Source organism: Desmodus rotundus, chromosome 1 (genome assembly GCF_022682495.2).
Source record: "Desmodus rotundus isolate HL8 chromosome 1, HLdesRot8A.1, whole genome shotgun sequence".
Lineage (NCBI taxonomy): Eukaryota > Metazoa > Chordata > Mammalia > Chiroptera > Phyllostomidae > Desmodus > Desmodus rotundus.
In genome coordinates, this window is record NC_071387.1 from 44,301,861 (window position 1) to 44,322,132 (window position 20,272).

Below are 20,272 nucleotides of genomic sequence, written 5' to 3' on the forward strand. Positions count from 1 at the left end.
TTAATCTTTGGATACCCTTTGACTCAATTATCTTACAGAAAACCCTACTGGGAAAATAAACATTTTCTCCAGAGATATGAAAGTATATCATTTACCCATTTAATCAGTTTCCCTAATTACTGTTTTATTTTATTTATTTTTATTTAGAAAATTTAAAAAATATATTTGTTGATTTGAGAGACAGAGAAAGAGAGAGAAAGAGAGAGAGAAAAACATCAGTGTGAGAGAGAAACATCCATTGGTTGCCTCCCATAAGTGCTTGACTGGGGGTCAAACCCACAACCTAGGTATGTGCCCTGACCAGGAATCAAAACTGCAAACTTTTGGTGCGTGGGACGATGCTCCAACCAACCGAGCCACATACGTCAGAGCCCCCAATCACCCTTTACTCTTGAATTGCGATACAGCAAAAGAGCAAAGTGCTATGAATGAAGTGGTGGTCTAGAGACTGACCAAGATAAATTTTGGGAAATGATAACCTGCAGTAACGTCTTTCCCTAGAGGAAACTAGAAAATTTCTAGGTGTTACGCTCCATACCCATCTTGCTGAGAGGCTTGAAATAGGTCACTAGACTTCCTTTAAATAGCTTCTGTGTTTCCTCTACTATCAACAGGATATAGAGTGGGGCTGGGACTGAGATGAGGCTAGAGAGGCAATCACCTTGGACATAAAATTTTAGGGTTGCCGAAAGACTTGGTAATTAGGATAACTAATATTTTAACAGGACATGTTAAAAATCAACGCTAACACAAAAACTCCCAGAAGTTTAAATAAAGACAGGATTAAGATTAGTGATTTTCCTTTGTCTCAAACTCCCATATGGTTCAGCAGTAAAGAGAGCTCGACTTATCTTGTGCAGAAGCTCCGAAGTGGATATGTAGCCAAGTATCTTTTTAAAGACAAAGAGCTCCAACTGGCTTTTGGTTGTAAGCCCCAAGCCATCCAACAACAAACATTAGTTTCATCTCCACAAATACATGTGTATTACTTATGTAATGGACCAGTGATGGTAGAATGTGATACTTGGTTGTCCAGGTCTAATGAATTCATGGAGCCCCTTAAAATAGAGATCACTTCCAACCAAGCCCCCAGGGGCTGAAATGATGTATTTCACACACCACAAAAGCTGTCAGAAAACATAACCTCAGCCCAGTCGTACTGATTAAAGATAATCAGGAATTTACATTTTAGGAAAGAAGTGGGTAGTTTTTAATCTTTGAATACTCTAGTGTCACTTACTTAACACAAGAATTGACAGAAGAGACTTTTCTGAAGTCATAGCTACAGCCCTAATTTAACGCCAATTTGACATTAATTATGAGGCATTACTTGCTTATCTATTGCTCATTATTGCATATGAGGTATTTGGCATGTAAAAGAAATTGTTTCGAATTTTATTGAATGACTAGAAGTTTGAGTAAGTGCACCAGCTGAACTGATGTTATTTAAAACAGGTTGTTGATGCTGACTGGAAAACCGCACTATGAAAATTCAGAGCTTGATACTGAATGTGCTGACATCAACATCTTATTCTAAACAGCTTTTCCTGCGTTTACTATTTGGAGGAAAATGTAGCATATTTACAAATGTGGGTTTTTCCATGAAATTAAAAAAGTGTGGCATACAATGTCATTTTGACTAAAATCTCAGAGTATGCTTGCTTCAGAATAACAGCATAATTTCTTTGACTGTGGGTTCCTCCCTTAACTAGAAAGATGACAGGAGCCGAAGCACTTGTCCCTGGCTATTGACCTGTTGGAATGTATTTGCTCAGTAGTTACATCTTTTGGAAATTACTGTTTTAAATGCTTTGCTCCCTAACATGAACTTATATCCTCATTTTTTGAAATCAGATATTTTCCAGTAGAGCTTGTGCAATGAAACACAATACATCTCCACTTTGATATTAGTCTAAAAAGCAGTGAGACTATGGGTATGTGTTTTTGGATCCTGTGTAAACCAGACCAAGGCTTTTAAAATTGCACAATAAACCAGCACAGTGGTGGAAATGCTTTCACTGGAGAGAGTTCTGATTCTAAAATTATTTGTGTTTACAAAGAAAACTACTTGCCCAGCAGTAAGAACTGATTCTGGGAGGGTCAAAAATTTCTGATTTGTAATTTTGCTTTACTGTTTCTTCTGATGTGTTGAATAAATTGTATTAAGGTGGATAACATGCAGTTCTTACCTGTGGGTCTGCAGAAAAGCAGTGAAAGGCACATCTCATGATGTTCAAATACGGATTATCGCAAATCACTTCTAAAGCAGGTCCGGATGTTGATGGGTTAGCATATTAATAATGGTATTCTCCCCTCTCTGCACCCTTCCCCAATGTTATTTTCATTCATTCCTTTTTCTTTTCTTCCCTCCAGTTTGAGTTCTAGGAATCATGCTTTTTTGAGACTATGATAAAACTGCCAATTTTTCACAAAGCACTACTGAAGTCTTAAGATTAAGGTTGGTTCTCATAATCTATGATTGTGCTACATCTTTCAGTTTACTGACCTTAAATTAATGATTTGATCTCTTGCATTTTTTTGATCATAAATATAACTGCTTTTACCAGTAACTTTGCCAGCATATCTCTTTCCCCTACCAGACCGCAGCTGCATTGTATTTGTTCTGGTTACACATTGCCTTTTAAAATTAATTGTGGCACTGCTTTTATTTCCCTCTTGATATTTAGTCACTCGCACTTTCTTTCCTTCTAAGGATTAATTTAACAAATTTACTTTTAAGTTTTAAATTTCTCTTATTTTAGATTAGGTCTATGTTAACTACTATCCCCCTTACTTTTTCCTTCCTATCTATCTATCTATCTATCTATCTATCATCTATCTATCTATCTATCTATCTATCTATCTATCTATCTATCATCTATCCATCTATCGTCTATCTATCTATCTATCTATCATCTATCTATCTATCATCTATCTATCTATCATCTATCTATCTATCTATCTATCTATCTATCTATCTATCATCTATCTATCTATCATCTATCTATCTCAGCTTTGTACTTTAAAAGCGACTTGCCCATAGGCATTGACTGGGCTTGGTAGAATTGATTGTCTCTGTCTTAGGGGGGAACACTGAACCCAGAATGAAAAAGCCCGTGTGCTGACCGTGTTCTCTCACTGGATCAGTGACATTGGCCAAATGACATAGTCTTGTTTATACCTCAGGGTCTCACTGAAACATGAGCAGGTTGGGCAGGTGCTTTTTAATTAATTTAGAGATTATCCGGTCTACTTCTAACATTTCACACTTCCAGTTTTTTTTCTTAATTTTTCTGGAATGTGAGAATAAAGGATGGCCACGAGCATATTACAACTGCTACTTTACCTTCTTTCTCAAGCAGATAAATAAATATAAGCCCATTAGCTTACAATCCTTTTTATTTTTTAAAAAAATTATTTATTTATTTTTAGACCGAGGAGAAAGAGAGGGAGAAAAAGAGGGAGAGAAACATCAATGTGTGGTTGCCTCTTGAGTGGCCCCTACTGGGGACCTGGCTTGCCACCCAGGCACGTGCCCTGACTAGGAATCCAACCTGCGACCCTTTGACTCTTTGGTTCACAGGTTAAATTCCCCAGCATTCAATCCACTGAGCCACACCAGCTGCGGAATTTAACCTATAGTTCCTTCATATAGGAATAAATGCCCTGAAGTTTACTGGAGATAATACTGTTAAAAAGGCAAGAATCAGCACTTATATCTCTGTAAGTGTGAATAATTCAAGCTTTTACATAACAATCCATTTTCAAGCATCTGCTGACCTGTTAGTTAGACTATAGCAAAAAGGTGAAAGGCCAAGGCATGGAAAATCAACCCACCCACCCATCAAGCAAGAATTCCCGAATGTCAGCAGCAGACACGAGAATCCTATAGCAGGCCCTCTTTAAAAAGGTGTCACCACATGCATCATGAAGCACCCAGATGCCTGAGGCAAACATGGATGCTGGGGGCAGTGCCGTGTCAAAGTCCCATACCTTGCAGCCTTCACACGTGATGACTCCGTAGTGGATCCCGGAGGACTTATCACCACAAATTTTGCATGGTATCACTTCAATTTGTGCTGAAAAGGGAAAACAGGCATTTTGAGCTCAGAGAGTTTTCTTCTTACTTTTACCCTTCTACCTCCCTCTCCACCTCTCCCTGCCAGGGCTTTAGTGTTTAAAAACACCGGGGTGGGGTTGAGGGTGTGGTGTGAGGTCATCCACTCTCATTTGAATGGCCTCCTGAAGCTTCTTCTAATTGAAACGGAATGCATCTTGTTATCTTGTTTGCTTTTTCCAAAAAAAAAAACCCCAAAACAAAACAAAAAACAGGGACCAGAAGTTTTGTAAACTTTTGCTGTCATCATTTCATCCTTTGTAACCTTGACCTTGAAATAATGTGAGTCAAAAATCCCTGGGACCTGAGACTTCTTTTTTTTTTTTGATTTTACACTTCAAGCGTTGTCAGGGAGAGTTATCACATTGCCTTATTTCAATAGTTTTAAGATAGATAAATAAAAGCAAAAGTGGAGCAGGTGGTGGTGACTTTTTTTATTGGGTTGACCAAAAAATTCATTTAGTTTTTTCCATATGATGGCTCTAGTAGTGCCCAGTTTTCTTTAACTTCATTTGAAACAATTTTGTTAGATTGTATTTTGACAGCTGTTATATCAGTATGCATTTAAAAAAAGCATCAAAATTGGTGAACTTTCATGCAGCCACTTATTTAATATTGAAGATGGAAGAAGATACACAACACTTTCAGCATATTATGCTTTATTATTTCAAGAAAGGTAAAAATGCAACTGAAATGCAGTAAGAGATTTGTGCAGTGTTTGGAGAAGGTGTTGTGACTGATCGAATGTGTCAAAAGTGGTTTGAACGTGTCAAAAATGTCAAATAGTTCTTGGAACTATTGACATTTTGGTAAAATAATTCTTGGCTGTCTTATGCATTGGAAGATGTTTAGCAGCACCCCTTGCCTCTGCCCACTAGAAGCCAATAGCAGGACATAGCCAACATACTGAAGATATCCAAACCAATAAAGTTATTGGTGTAAATGAAAAATGTGCCTTTTATTTTATGGAAAAAACTAAACGGACTTTTTGGCCAACCCAATGCATTATGTAGCTGAATGTTTACTTGTGAAAATACCAATGATAAGTCAGTCAAATATTTATTGAGCATACTCTGTATGTCCACTAAAATAATAAATATTGCTTTCATAAGATATGATATACTAATGACACAATAGTCTAATTACTAAAACACAATTAATACACAGAGAAATCAGAGACAAAAATGGTAAACTATGTGGGTACTGACTACGACTTCAGTAGGAACTGAAATAGTTTCACTGGAAATGAAGACAGCTTGGTTGATTTTGAAGATTGCCTATAATTTAGTTAGCCTGAAGAGAAAGGCAAAGGGCATTTCGATAAGTCATATAGAATAAAGGAGGTCTGAAATGATAGAAGGAAGTTTGGAATGATGTGGTTAGTAATTATTGAGACAATAAGCGTGGCTCTAATGGAAACTTGGGCCATATGGTTAGATAGAGGAAGTAATATCAGATTACGGAGCTACTGACAGGCGGGGGATTTTCAGCTGATACTGCTGGCCATAAGGAATCAAGGAAGTGAACAGGGGAAAGAAATGATGAAAGTGGTAGTTTGGGTACCTTACAAAGGTGAGTTCAGCAGGCTAACCAGGAACATGTGGAAAACCAACTAAAAGGCCATGCCTAACCTGGATGTTAGGAGATGAGAGTGGGGATTACATTGGTAGCAGGGTAAATGGAGAGGAAGAGGCAAATAGGAATATAGTTTAAAGGTAGAGCTGAGAAGACACATGATAGAAAGGACACAGAGGTAGAAATTGAAGAAGATGGTGACTTTAAGCTTTCTGAACCTGAGAGAGAGATTAAATAGTAGGCTGGACAACAGTGGGGATGTCAGTAAGGCAACTGCTTTGTGGATGATGGTGGGGCACGGGATTTCCATTTTGCATGGGTGTAATTTGGTGTGATATCTTATAGGCGCCAGTATACAGATCTTGGAAAGATGGTTTTAAGTCATCAGCGTCAAGGTTATGGATGAATTCATTAGATAAACTTTACCTAGATTGTAGTATTGTAATTCCTATGCCTCTGAAAGTATTCTAAGTGTTGTTAAAATTATACACACTAGAAAGATTTGCTTTTCCCACTCTCGATTTAAAATATGCAAAATATGCTTCAAAATGCTTTGTGTATCAGTGTGCCACTTGGATGCTTTTCCAGTTTCCCAGCCCTTAAACATACAAAACAAATGTGTGCAAGACATAACCCTATTTTTTATAGTTTTCTACATTAAAAAACAGAACACTTTGCTTTAGGAGCACATTAAATTTTTGAAATTAAATATTTCATAGTCAGTTTATCTTTCTAAGCAAAAAATTCAGTGTTATGTTCTATGAGAAAACTGAGAATTGAGGTGGTTAATAATGCCCTTGAGTTGACTTGGGAGATGAAAGCCAGAAATTATCCAAGTTTCCTGATACTTCATTTAGTAACCCTTTCTCTGCCTCCCACAAAGATAAAGTATGAATATAATTTTGAATTCCTTTATTATTCCAGGAGCACTGGCTATAGAGATAATGAAAAATAAATTAGAAGAGACAGAGTCAACTACAGTACTTATCAAACTATTTCTATTTGCTTCTATTCTTTGAGTTTTTAGATTACATTAACTAGTATTTGTTTTCAAGATTTTGTGATGTGGAAAAAATGAGATATTCAATGTCATTCTATTCTGTTCTCTTCTCCTTGATTTTGTGGCAAAGATAAAATCTCTGATCTTGTTTTCTGTTTATGAAGCTTAGCTGACAAACTTCATAGATTTGTGAGGATTAAATAAGATGTTTTATGTAGAAGTGGCTTGTAAATAGAGTTACAAAATGTCAGTCTCTGTCATCATCATCAGCATTGTTGTTAACTGGTGTTTCAAATCTTTTGGACAAGAAATTGAAGCCATATTATTATTCCTTTATTACAAATCCTATCTTAAAAATACCAAATGAATGTACCTATAAGTTATTTTTTACAGCGATAAACTTTCAAACAGTAACTTCTTTGCAACGATTACAAATTGACTAAGAATCCCAGGTATCCATCGTACAGTTGTTAGGCTTATATGATATTAAGTCAGAGGCACTCTTTGCATAAATTACTCCCCAGGGAGTAACTTACACATGGGGAGAATCTGCTTCAATAAGTTCTTAATTATAAAATGATCTAACTCTAAAGGAAATGAAATAGAGGTAATTTGCCCCCTGGGATGCAAAAAGATGTTTTTGAAAGCCACAAAGGTTATCTCATAAACTTCGGAAATACAAATGAGATAAGAAATGATTCGATAGAGGATCTGCATATTTATACATATTTATAATCCTAGCTCAACATGTAGTCCTGAAGAACCATAAACATTGTAACAGTATTTTTAAAGAGAAAGAAACTGCTTAACAGGGTATATGTGTGTTGCTGTGTGCAGGAAGGGATTACTAGTTTGGAAAACCTAGGGTCATTTTTACTTATTAAGGCAGAAAAGATCATCTGAGGTTTATTACAGATGAAGATAAACTTAAATAATTTAAATAATTAATTAATCATTGAAGATAAACTTAAATAATTCTTTTCTCTCATTTTAAATAAACTGCTTCTGAGTTACAACTTCTTCATTCATGCTATGTATTTTATGAAGCACATCTTCAAGACAGAGTATTTCAGACACTGAGTAAGACAACAGGTCATGTGATCACTTCCATATTTGCCATTTATAAATGTCTTCCACTGCATGGGCCATACTCTCTGGTGCAATTGCCTTTCAGTGAGTACAGATCTGGAGACACGCTGTCTATCATGGTTACAAGCTGAACATCTAGGGGGGATTTAGTGGCTTGGACCTCACCAGCTGTTGCAATGATGGTGTGATAAGGAAACTAAGGAGAGAGTTCAACTTTCATACTTTTGCTTGACTCATGGATTAACTCAAAAATAGCAGTCTCTGAGAGACAAACAGAGGAGCTGAAATGCTCTGTGAGATGGTTTGAGATATGCTCCTGATTTTTCAGCTTTTCCATTTCTTTTATCTTCCTCTCACATATACTTTTCTATTGGTAATCTTTTGTGAAAACTTTAGTTAAAATTTTATTTACTGATTAATTTTTTAGTTTATAAAACCAATCAGATATAGTTTTTTAAAAATGATATTCTTATAATGTTAAAGAAAGTCACAAAATTAAAATTATTTGATGACAATTTATGAAGTACAGTTAATTTAATACTCCATTTTTGGCAGGCAAATCTGATTTAACAATGATAGACTAGTTGAAATTTGTCTCTTCTTTGGAGGTGTCAGTCCTCTCCTTCCAGCTCCTCCTGAAGGCCTTTCCTTCCCTACAGCCCCTTCCCATGGTACAAAGCCTCTATGTGTTGAATTCATTCTGCTTATCAAAATGTATGAGGTCTGGCCAGAAAAGGTCTAACCATTGTTAATATAACAAGAACGGTTTACTCAACACCAACGTTGTTGAGCCAAGGAGAGTGGACTGGAATGCACATGCGTGAACAAGGATGACTTCACTGTACTAGTCAGTGGGGGCAGTAGATACCAATGAATGAGCATGTGTACTGTGTGACCCTCTCATTCAAAATGACTGAGTGAGTAGAGCAGCGAATCTGCATCAAATTTCACATTAAGCTTGAACATTCCTCCATGGAAACTATTCAGATGATTCAAAAGGCTGCAGCTATGGGCAACTGGCAATTGGCAGCTTCACCACAACACGCCCTCTCAGGCATCACATCTTGTGCAGAGTTTTTTGTCAAAACATCAAATCACCCAGGTGACTTAACCCCCCTACAGCCCAGATTTGGCTCCCTGTGACTTCTGACTTTTCCCAAAACTAAAATCACCTTTGAAAAGGAAGGGATTTCAGACCATCAGTAAGATTCAGGAAAATGTAATGGGGCAGCTGATGGACTTTGGGAGAACTGTGTGAGGTCTCAAGGTGCCTACTCTGAGGGGGATTGAGGTGTCATTGTCCTAGGTATAATGTTTCTTGTCTCTTGTATCTTTTTCAGTAAATTTCTCTGTTTTTCACATTACATGACTGGATACTTTCTGCACAGACCTCATACATATCTTTTGCTCTGCTGCCTTAGAGTCACCTGCTTGTAAAGGCAGGTGTTAAGTTAGATAAACTAATCTAGGCAAATGAGTTAACTAGGAAGTGTCTCACTCTGAGCCATCAAAATACCTTAACTTTTAAAAGGAATAATCAGGAATAGTAGTAATAATGGGATGCTCATGTACTTTTTGTTTTGAGAAAACGTTTTTGCTGCGTGTGCTCTTGTGACTTTCAATTGATACCATTCCATACCTTACAACTCAACCTGATCATTTTTATATTCTGGGCATTTTATGTCCACTGAGGACAGGGTCCAGGTCATATTTGTTTTTTATATCTTCTATGGAGCCTAAGGAGAATTTTTATAACTCTTTAAGGCAGTGATCCTAAAATTGATTTTCTTTTTTTGTGTGAGGACAAACAAGAGATTTGATATTCCCTGTTATAAAAGAGGCCTTAAGCAATACTGGTTTGTCTTATGTGGGGTGAGGAGAAAAAATCAGGATCTTGAGATTGGAGTGGATATACACTTTGGAATAGGCTCCCAGGTGATTCTGCTATGATACGATAAGGCTCCATTGAGTTTTCAATGAATCAAGTTATTAAGTAGGAATTCTCGATAGCATGTAAACCATCTGTAAAGAAATAAAAGCTTGGGACATGGTTAGAATCTGAAAATACTAAGGAGTGACCAGTAATTCTTTCTCCATTTCCTGACTTTTGCTTTGGGGCCATACCTGTGGCATCTTTTGTTTTCTACCTCCTTCTTTTTTTTCCTTAAGGGAAATAAGAGGCATCTACCCAGTCTACAATAACTCCCACTTCAGGACACTGGGTTTGCCTCTTAGTTTCTGTTTCCCAGAATCTTACAGTTATACTAAAAGTGGACAGTGAAGGAAAAACTCTTAATATCTGAGTAAAGCACAATTTACCCATATAAAAACTTCCAATAAAGTTGACCATTTGGTTAAAAATCCTTTTGTAGATGGAATCAGTAGCCCAAGTTGCAACTCTTCTACCCAAATTGTATCTCATCTATCATTTGTAGCAAATCCAAGTTAAAGTCACTGCCTATAGTCTTTCCTTTTTTTGCTTGAAGACCGATAAGTGTCTACTCCTATTATGTATAAAATCTTCCAATGCCCTGTGACGACAAACGCAAAGGATGAAGCAGGTGTTTCTAAGATCTAGTTCCACTGTAACTTTACTTTATCAGAAAACAACCCCAAGACTCAGGTGGGATGGAAGTGTGGAAAAATGACACTCACGGAAAAAAGTAAGTCTTGGAGCTTTTGCCCTTATATCATGCCATATGGTGACTCTAAAAGATTTCTGATGTTGGATCAGGTTTGTGTTCACCTATGTCTCATCAGGTGCACAACATCTGAATCCCAGCTTCCTGGTTAAATACCAGATATAGTGCACGAAATTCAGTGCACTCTAATTCCTACTACAACGCCCTCACACCTATCAGCATTTGGGGTCTCCCTCTCTTCTCAAACTCTTCTCTGTAATATTCTGGGTGGTAGTCTGTGTGAGCACTTTGCTCCATTCAGTTGATAGCTTCTAAATGAGCCAAAGCTAACATTTATTTTTATAATATTATAATTTCTTAACCTATGTATCATTGGAAACTAGAGTAAGAAAAAAAATTACTATCACATGTTAATGGCAAAAAATGACTTTTTCAAAAGCGTGATTTGTAAGATTATCATGAAGAGAGTTGATTTGTCTTTTCCATAGGAGCTTTTATTCCCAAAGTGTTGTTTGCTTACTCTAACTCCCCAGAAAATTGAAATTACAGAGAATGTAACCCATAAAGAACAATGACAGTGATTAGTATTATCATTAGTGGCAATTACTAATAATAAGTTAAATATTTCCTCTTGAAACAAAGAAAATCATTTTTATAAGACATAGTAGTTTTAAACTCATAATTTATGAATTAATTCCCATTAAATACATCTTGCCCCGTCAAAGTTTTCATTATAATGTGATAATGTGTGTGTAGGACCTTACATCACTCAGGTTGAAAGCAGTTAATGTCTTCCCTGACCATTCAGAGTGTGGTCCAAAGACCAGGGGCACTGGCATGACCTGGGAGCATGTTAGAAATGCAGACTATCAAGACTTATTCAAGACCAATTGAATCAGAGTTTGCTGTTTAACAAGTCCCCCAGGGCAGCATTCAAGTTTGAGAAGAACTGTTCTGTGATGCCCAGGTAATTATAGTTGTAGCCACCATGAGAACTGATGGAATTTTAAACTTCTCTGGCACTCAGGGAAATTAAAAACTTCACAGGATTCTGGAAAAGTCTTTCTGTTATTGTTTTTTAGGCATTTCTCTTTTGTTCAAAAGGCAGTAAGACAATTGAAGGATTAGTTACAAAACTCCCTGGTCATTAATTGACAAGGCAGAAGAGAGAGAAGCCAGGGTATTCCCAGAAACATCGTGCATCACTGTAATTAACACCCAGTGTACAAGGTTTCCTTTGCAGATTTAACAATTGTCAGCTGTGCCTACATCTTCTTCACGTTAAAACACCACGTGGCAGTGTGTCCTCCCTCTTTTGTGGACTGCTCTTGGGGTTGTGGCCACTAGCTCACACTCTGGATCCTCAGTGTGAAAAAGCCTCTCTTGAAAAGATTTTAAAAATAGTTTTTCTATTTTAAAAATGGAATTGCACACAGTTTTCTTCTTTTGGTGGAGGCAAGGAGGTCAAGCAGTATTTGAAACAGAAATGAACTAATTTCAGCTATCCATGTTAATTCTGGAGGCAGATTAATTAATACAGAGTTGAGTTGTCATCATGCTAATACTCATCACCTTCGTCTCATCTATCATCATGCTGTCCTTAGACTGGCTACTCACAGTGTGGTTCCTGACCAGCATCATTACCATTATCTGATGCTTGATAGAAGTGTAGCACTTAGGTCCTACCTTAGACCCACATAATCAAAGTCTTCATTGCAACAATATCTCTGTGATACCCATACATGGTAAATTTTGAGAAGATCTGGAAGAGAGAAAGGGAAGGCATTCTACAATTTAACTCTTAGGGTGTCTGCCCCAAACTCCAACTCTCTGTAAAGAGAACTATGTATAAAAAAGAAGATATGTACTCTACTTGATAGCTATTTTTTCCAGTTACAAAAAGAAGAAAACAATTATTTTGCTTCCATGAAAACCTTGTCTCTCCTTAGTTCCTTAATTTGTTCCTGAGCCTCTTTCTCTAGTCTCCATTTAGCTGGAACCTTTGACAGGCAGCTATGTTTATGCAGCATTACCTTCCCAGAAGGAGAGCAGGGATGGAGGAACTCTACACACCAGATCACACGATGATTCAGAGTGACCAGGCAGAGTTCATTCCCTGAGAAAAATTCAAAAAGAGATAAAAAGGCTCTTTTCAGAAGATGAAAAAATAGAGCTATTTTGTGTTAAAAATCAAATTGCATGAAGAGACAATCAACAGACTGAGATAAAAATATTGAAAAACACATAAATGATAAAGGACTTGAAGCCAAAATATTCAAAGAGCTCTTTAAATTCAAAGAAATTGGCAAAATATCAGAACAGACACCTTATCCAAGAAGACACATGGATGGCAAATCAGCATATGAAATCATGCTCAACGTCATATGTCATTAAAGAATTACAAATTCAAACAACAATGCAATGCCACTACATACTCATTAGAATGACTAAAATAAAATAAAAAAACCCTGACAATTACAAATGCTGGTGAGGATGCAGAGCAAAAGGAAGTGCTTATTTGTTGCTGGTGGGAATACAGTGATACAGCCACTTTGACAGGTAGTTTAACAGTTTCTAAATGTCCATGGTCTACCATATGACCCAGCGATTGTGGTCTTAGGTTTTTACCAACTGAGTTGAAACTCACATCTACACAAAAACCTGCACACAAGTGTTTATGGCAACTTTATTCATAATTGCCCCCGAAATGGAAAGAAACAAGATAACAATAGGTGAGTGGATAAGCTAACAATTGTACATCTAATGATAAAAAGAAATGAGCTATCAAGCCATGAAAAGACATGGAGGAAACATATGTATGTTGCTAGGTGAAAGAAGCTGGCCTTAACAAACTATATATAATTTCAACTGTATTAAATTTGGGAAATGGCAAAACTATAAAGATAGTAAAAAAAAAATCAGTGGCTGTCATAGGCTCAGGGGAGGGAAGTGGGAGAAGTAGGTAAAACACAGAGAATTGTTAGGGTAATGCATATATTCTGTATAGTAGTGTAATTATGGATAAATGTCTACATATTTGTCAATACCTGAAAGGTACAATAAAAGAATGAAACTTACTATAAACTATGAATTATAGTTAAAATAATATATCAGTATGGTTCATTAATTGTAACAAATATATTACACTAATGCAAGATATTAAAAACAAAGGAAATTGTATGTGGGGGTGGGTGGATATACAGGACTCTGCTCAATTATTCTGTAAATCTAAAAGTGTAGTAAAACTTCTATTATTATAAAAAATTGATTTACACAAAAGTGCTTCTTTGAGATAGTCTCATCTGAGACTCCCTAGCAAAGACAAGTAAGGAATATTTTAATATCAATTATTCACCGAACATTTGTTTGCTTTAGGGCACGGATATATGCAAAAGCAAGTTTCTATATTCAAAATGAATACAATGATTGTACATATCCACATAGTCTGAATAACCTAAATACAGGGCAAACTGAGATGAGCACTAAATGAACCTGGAAGGGAAAGACATGCTGTGTGACCCTGGACAGAACACAGGCTGTGGCTGACCTGGGACTGCCAATAGCAATCAAAGCTCAACTACAACAGGAGGGCATACACAGCCAACAGGGTGGGCACACCTTGAGTACCCAGCTTGGGTAATAGAGGGAGCGGTGCCATGGACTCTATAGGATACCTACTGTATTAGGCTACACTACTAAGCCTGGGAGACATAGCAGCTCTACCTAATACACAGAAACAAACACATGGAGGCTGCCAAAATGAGGAGACAAAGAAACATGGCCCCAGTGAAAGAGTAGAACAAAACTCCAGAAAAGGAACTAAACAAAATGGAGACAAGCAATTTACTGGGTGCAGAGTTCGAAACACTGGTTATAAGGATGTTCAATGAACTTGGTGAGAACCTCAACAGCATGAAAAAGATCTGTTCAGAAACAAAATATACACTAACTGAAATAAAGCACAATTTACAGTGAAAAAAGAGTAGAGTGTATAAAGCCGAGAATCAGATCAATGGTTTGGAACATAAGGAATTAAAAAACAACTAATTAGAACAGAAAAAAGAAAAAGACTCCAAAAAAAAAAATGAGGATAGTGTGAGGATCCTCTGGGACAACTTCAAGCACACCAATATTTGCATTATAGGGGTGCCAGAAGGAGAAGAGAGAGAACAAGAAATTGGAAACTTATTTGAAAAAGTAATGTCAGAAAACTTTCCTAACTTGGTGAAGTCTAGGAAGTCCAGATAGTCCCAAACAAGATGAACCCAGAAATGCCTACACCAAGACATATCATAATTAAAATGCCAAAGGCTAAATGCAAAGAGAGAATTTTTTATTGTTCAATTACAGTTGTCCCCATTTTCCTCCATTACTCTCCCCTGCCCTACCTACCTCCCACCTCCCATATTCAATCCTCCCCCCTTTGTCTTTGCCCATGGGTCCTTTATACATGTTCCTTATCTTGATCCTTCCCCTGCAAAGAGAGAATCTTAAAAGCAGGAAGAGAAAAGCAGTTAGTTACTTACAATGGAACTCCCATAAGACTGTCAACTGATCTCTCAAAAGAAACTTTGCAGGTTAGAAGGGATTGGCAAGAAATATGCAAAGGATTAAAAGCAAGGACTTACTGCAAAGATTACTCTACAAAGCAAATCTATAATTTAGAATTGAATGACATGTAAATAGCTTCCCAGACAAGGAAAAGCTAAAGGAGTTCATCACCACCAAACCAGTATTATATGAAATGTTAAAGGGTCTTCTTTAAGAAGAAAAGAAGATAAAAAAATATGAACAATAAAGTGACAATAAATACATATTTATCAAAAATTGAATATAAAAAACAAAATAAACAAACAAGGTTTGTTTGTTTTATTTTTTTTAAAACAAAAAGAATAAAAACTAGGAATAAGCCTATCCATGGATGATCTGTAGTTGGAAAATTATAAGACACTGAAGAAAGAAACTGAAGAAGATACAAGTAAGCAGAAGCAAATACTGTGTTCATGGATATGAAGAATTAATATCACTGAAATGTCCATACTACCCAAAGCAATCTATAGATTCAACATGATTCCTATCAAGATTACAATGATGTATTTCAAAGAATTACAAAACATTTCAAAAATGTATATGGAACCACAAAAGGCCTAACATAGCAACAGCAATCCTAAGAAAGAAGAACAAAATTAGAGGAATCACTCTACCTAATAACAAACTATACTATAAGACCATAGTAATCAAAACACCATGGTACTGGCATAAAAACAAACACATAGATCAATGGAACATAATAGAGAGCCCAGAAATAAACCCACACCTTTATCTTCAATTAGTATTTGACAGAGGCAGCAAGCACATACAATGAACTAGATAGTTTATTCAGTAAATGGTGCTGGGAAAATTGGACAGATACATGTAGAAAAATGAAACTAGACCACCTTCTTACACCACAGACAAATAAATACAAAAAGACTTAAATTTTAGACCCCAAACCATAAAAATCCTAAAGAAAACATAGGCAGTAAAATGTTGGACATTGCTCATAGAATTTTTTTATTGGATACATCTCCCCAGACAAGGGAAACAAAAGAAAAAAAATAAACAAATGGACTATACCAAACTAAAAAGTTTTTGCACAGCAAAGGCAATCATCAACAAAATAAAAAGACAACTCACAGAATGGACGAACATATTCACTGATTCATCTGATAAGGGGTTAATATCCAAAATTTATAGCGTACTTGCAAAACTGAACACCAAAAAGACAAACAACCCAATTAAAAAATGGGCAAAGGACCTGAATAAACATTCTCCAAAGAGGACATATAGATGGCCAATAGACATATGAAAAGATGGTTAATGTCACTAATCACTGTAGAAATGCAAATAAAACCCATAATGAGATACCATCTTACACCTGTCAGAATGGTTATCATTAATAAAACAACAAACAAGTGCTGTCCAGGATGTGGAGAAAAGGGAACCCTTTTGCACTGTTGGTGGGAATGCAGACTAGTGCAGCCACTGTGGAAAGCAGTGTGGAGATACCTCAAGACATTAAAAATGGATCTGCCTTTTGACCCAGTGATCCCACTTCTGGCAATTTATCCAAAGGAACCCAAAACACTAATTCAAAAGAACATAAGCACCCCTATGTTCACTGCAACATTATTCACAATTGCCAAGAATGGAAGCAGCCCAAGTGTCTATCAGTAAGTAGATGAGTGGATGAAACAACTATGGAGTATTTAGGCAATGGAATAGAACTCAACCATAAAAAAGAAGATAATTTTACCCTTTGTGACAATATGGATGAACCTAAAGAACATTATGCTAAGTGAAATAAGCCAGTCAGAGAAAGACAAATACCATATGATGTCACTCATATGTGCAATCTAATGAACATACTGAACATACTGGACAGACTCATAAAGGGAGAGCAGGATGGCATCTTGTGAGTGGAGGTTAGGGGGTGGAGAGATTGAGCAAAAAGGAGAAAGGACTCATGGATATGGACAACAGAGTGGTGATTGCTGGGGGCAGGGGGTTATCCGGGGGACTAAATGGTAATGGAAACTATAATAAAGCTTAAATTTAAAAAAGCAAGGAGAATATAAACAGAATCATAGACACAGGGAATGTTTTGATTGTTGCCACATAGAAGGCAGGTTGGGAGATTGGGTAGAGGGATTAGAAGTACAAATAGGTAGTTACAGAATATTCATGGGGATGTAAAGTACAGCATAGGGAAGAGAGTAGCCAAGGAACATACATGCATGACCCATGGACATAGACAATGGTGTGGGGATTGCCTGAGGGAGTGGGGAGGCTGGGTGGGGGTGGGCTATGGGGGAAAATTGGGACAATTGTAGTAGTATAAACAATAAAATATAATTTAAAAATAAATAGTAACAGAATACTTTTAGAATTATCAAACTACTGTTCTTTTATCTGTAGTCATGTCAGATTAAACCACATGAAATTGTCACCTTTTTGTGCAAATAGTCAACATTGTCAATTGTACACGGTTCAATGTAGTATTATAGTTCACTGTGGTCTAAAATGTGGATATTATACTATATTTGTTTTCAAGAATACCTGAAAAGACCAATTAATGGGGAAATACTTGATGAATATAAAAATAAAGCTATTAAATAATATATTTGAAGGTAGACAATTCAAAGGTTAGAAGAGGATCACTGATTAAAAACACATGCACCAAGAAAACCCCAAGTACCTAAAGTTTGGGTGGAAAGCACACAATACTTCTCATTCTCTTCATTGATAGAAGTGGTAGAGACCATCCCTGAAGTTCCCAGCACTTGTTCAGAAAATACAAAAATAAGATAAACATGTCTCTGCTGGGTGACAAAGAAAGACAATCTCTTGAAGTGTGATCATTGTTAAAAAAGAGACAAGGTAGGACTACTGGAGAAAGGACAAAAATACATTCTAAAGTAGAGTGATCAGAATCTAATTTCAATAACTTTGTTCTTGCAAAGAGGAACCTTGTACAATAAATGTGACATCTCATCTTCACACGAGATACCTGAATAGATTACTTCCCACATGAGGACGATGTCCACATATGATGAGAACATTAGTATCATATTAACATTTTTCTTCTTAATGTACAATAATAATAACTTTAACTGGCTTATAACATCCTACAATTTGCTTAAATGGCCCAAAACTAAACAGTAGTATTATTTGTCACTCTGTCATATTTACAGACACTTCTGTTTTTTAATAGGCCTTTATCCATGAATGTGACAAATAATTACGAAAACAAAATTTAGAAAGTAGGTGAGATATTTACAGCTGTTATATGTATGAGTGAGAGAGAGAGAGAAATGGAAAAGGAACAATCACTATCAGTAGCCTCAAAGACTTCCTTTGCCATCAGAGGGTTGATTGAGGGTAAAATTGTGTGAATAGGCACTCCAACAGGACATTAGGGAGTTTTCACTTATGGGAAAACACGTTGGACATACAATGGCACCAGTGATCATTGTATAAGAACCCAGATTTTAGGAATCATTTTGTGGATTATCCTTAAGAGCTTTGATTTTGTTTTTAATGTAGAAAATGCTACAATACCAAAATATATCACAAGTTTCTGCATTAAGAATTACATTATTATATCATTTATGTTCTAACAAATTTGTAATTCAGCCCCCATTACTTCAGCATTGAATCTTGAAATAAAAAGAAATAAGATTGAAGAGGAAATCTTAATTTTTATTTCATCTCTACGGAAAAGAATGAGTTCAAAGATTGGAGAAAGGGATGTTAGGGTTTAGTTCATTCTTACATGTTGGGGGCTAGGATAAGCCTGAAACAGGCTGATACAATCAGACCTGAAGGTTGCGCCCGAATAACAGGGGTCAGGAGCCATAGAAACCCCCCCCTGGACATGCAGCTGGCACACCAATCAGTGCCTTGATCACGCGCCCGCCATGCACCCCCCGGCCAATCGCAGGCTAGAGCACGCTTTGAAGCCACCTATCCACTGCACTTCCTCTACTGCCCTCCTCTATATAACTCCCTCCATTTTGAAATAAATTTGCAGCTTGATCAGAATCCTTTGTCTTGCTGTCGTTCTTTCGCGCCTCCTGTCCCATCCCTTTTCATCCGTTGCAGGTATATCGGGGGACCCCGTTGACTGCCTCGCAGGCCGAGGCACTTACATAGTTGGCCTTTCTCAAAAGAGGGGACACATAGAAAATAAGGGAAGATATTCTCCTCTGCATAATTTAAGATGTCACTCTGGAAGCTCGCTTTTGTAATGTCGCCCTGTGCTACACAACACAAGGGCCCGTATCAATGTAGGCAAAGGTTTAGCCACCCAACACATGCGGAATTATTAGTGCAAGGCTACCTCGAAGACTGAAGTGCCTGTTCTGCTGATACTGCACACTTTCGCTAAGGAGATTACCAGCATAATCCTAAATATGATAGGACCCAAGCTACCTTATTTTTGAGCTCATCAGATCCAGCATGCTGCGCGTGATCTCCAACAGCTTTATTCAGCGTTTACGTAAGCTGCTGGTGGAGGGGTGGTATGAACACGGTGACCAAGTAGTATGAATAGATACTGTGATTTTCAAATTCCATATTGGCAAGTTTCCTCCTTTTGAGCATGTTTTTCTACAAGCAGAAAATTCACAACCACCGTTTGATAGTTTATAATAGCATTTGCATGGAGATGTTTACGGTTGTCCTTTGCTAGCTGGGTTTCTTATACATCAGTTTCTACTAAAGGCATTTTGATGCTACCTGGTGGAGTGAATTGGTAGGAGAAAGTATTCATGTTGTTGTTTTTGGTCATTTCTTGAGAGGTTTGAATTACTTCAAAAGCAGGAGAAACATTTATTTTTGGGAAAAATAATAATAGAGGAAAGTACTAGAGAAAAAAGACTGGTGAAAACCAGAAATTGCTAAACATAGCACCAAGTATTCTACTGTAGAAACCTAAAAATAACTGTAGCTTTAATATAGAGTATTCCTTTTAATTTCAGTAAAATTTAAATTATCTGCAAAATGCAAAGACACATTTATTCATGCAGTGCATTAAAAAAATGAGTTGTGTGTGTACTCACAGAGAAATAAGCTCCTAAAATCAAACAATGTGTTTATGTAATTTTACCAGAGAGGGGACATTATGGGTTATTTTGTTCGTTTTTCTTTAATACCAAATCAGTGGAGAGAAGAACATTTATGTTCAGCTGGTAGCCTCTGCTAACTGTAATTCAGACCCAAAGAGGATTAAGTACATAGACATTAATATGTCCAGTGTTATTAATTTCTAAATAACAACAGCAACAATATCCTGAGTAAATCTGTCAG

At 36.7% G+C, this 20,272-nt stretch overlaps 1 protein-coding gene across 2 annotated transcripts in view; it reads right to left on the reverse strand.

The window, feature by feature from the left end:
* The window catches only part of RORB (RAR related orphan receptor B), a 187,130-nt gene that overhangs the window by 51,523 nt on the left and 115,335 nt on the right, over nucleotides 1–20,272 (reverse strand). For both annotated transcript variants that reach the window (XM_024555525.3, XM_024555515.3), the window contains exon 2: nucleotides 3,994–4,079. In XM_024555525.3, the coding sequence (XP_024411293.1) occupies nucleotides 3,994–4,079 (86 nt within the window). The remainder of the gene's footprint in view (nucleotides 1–3,993; nucleotides 4,080–20,272) is intronic.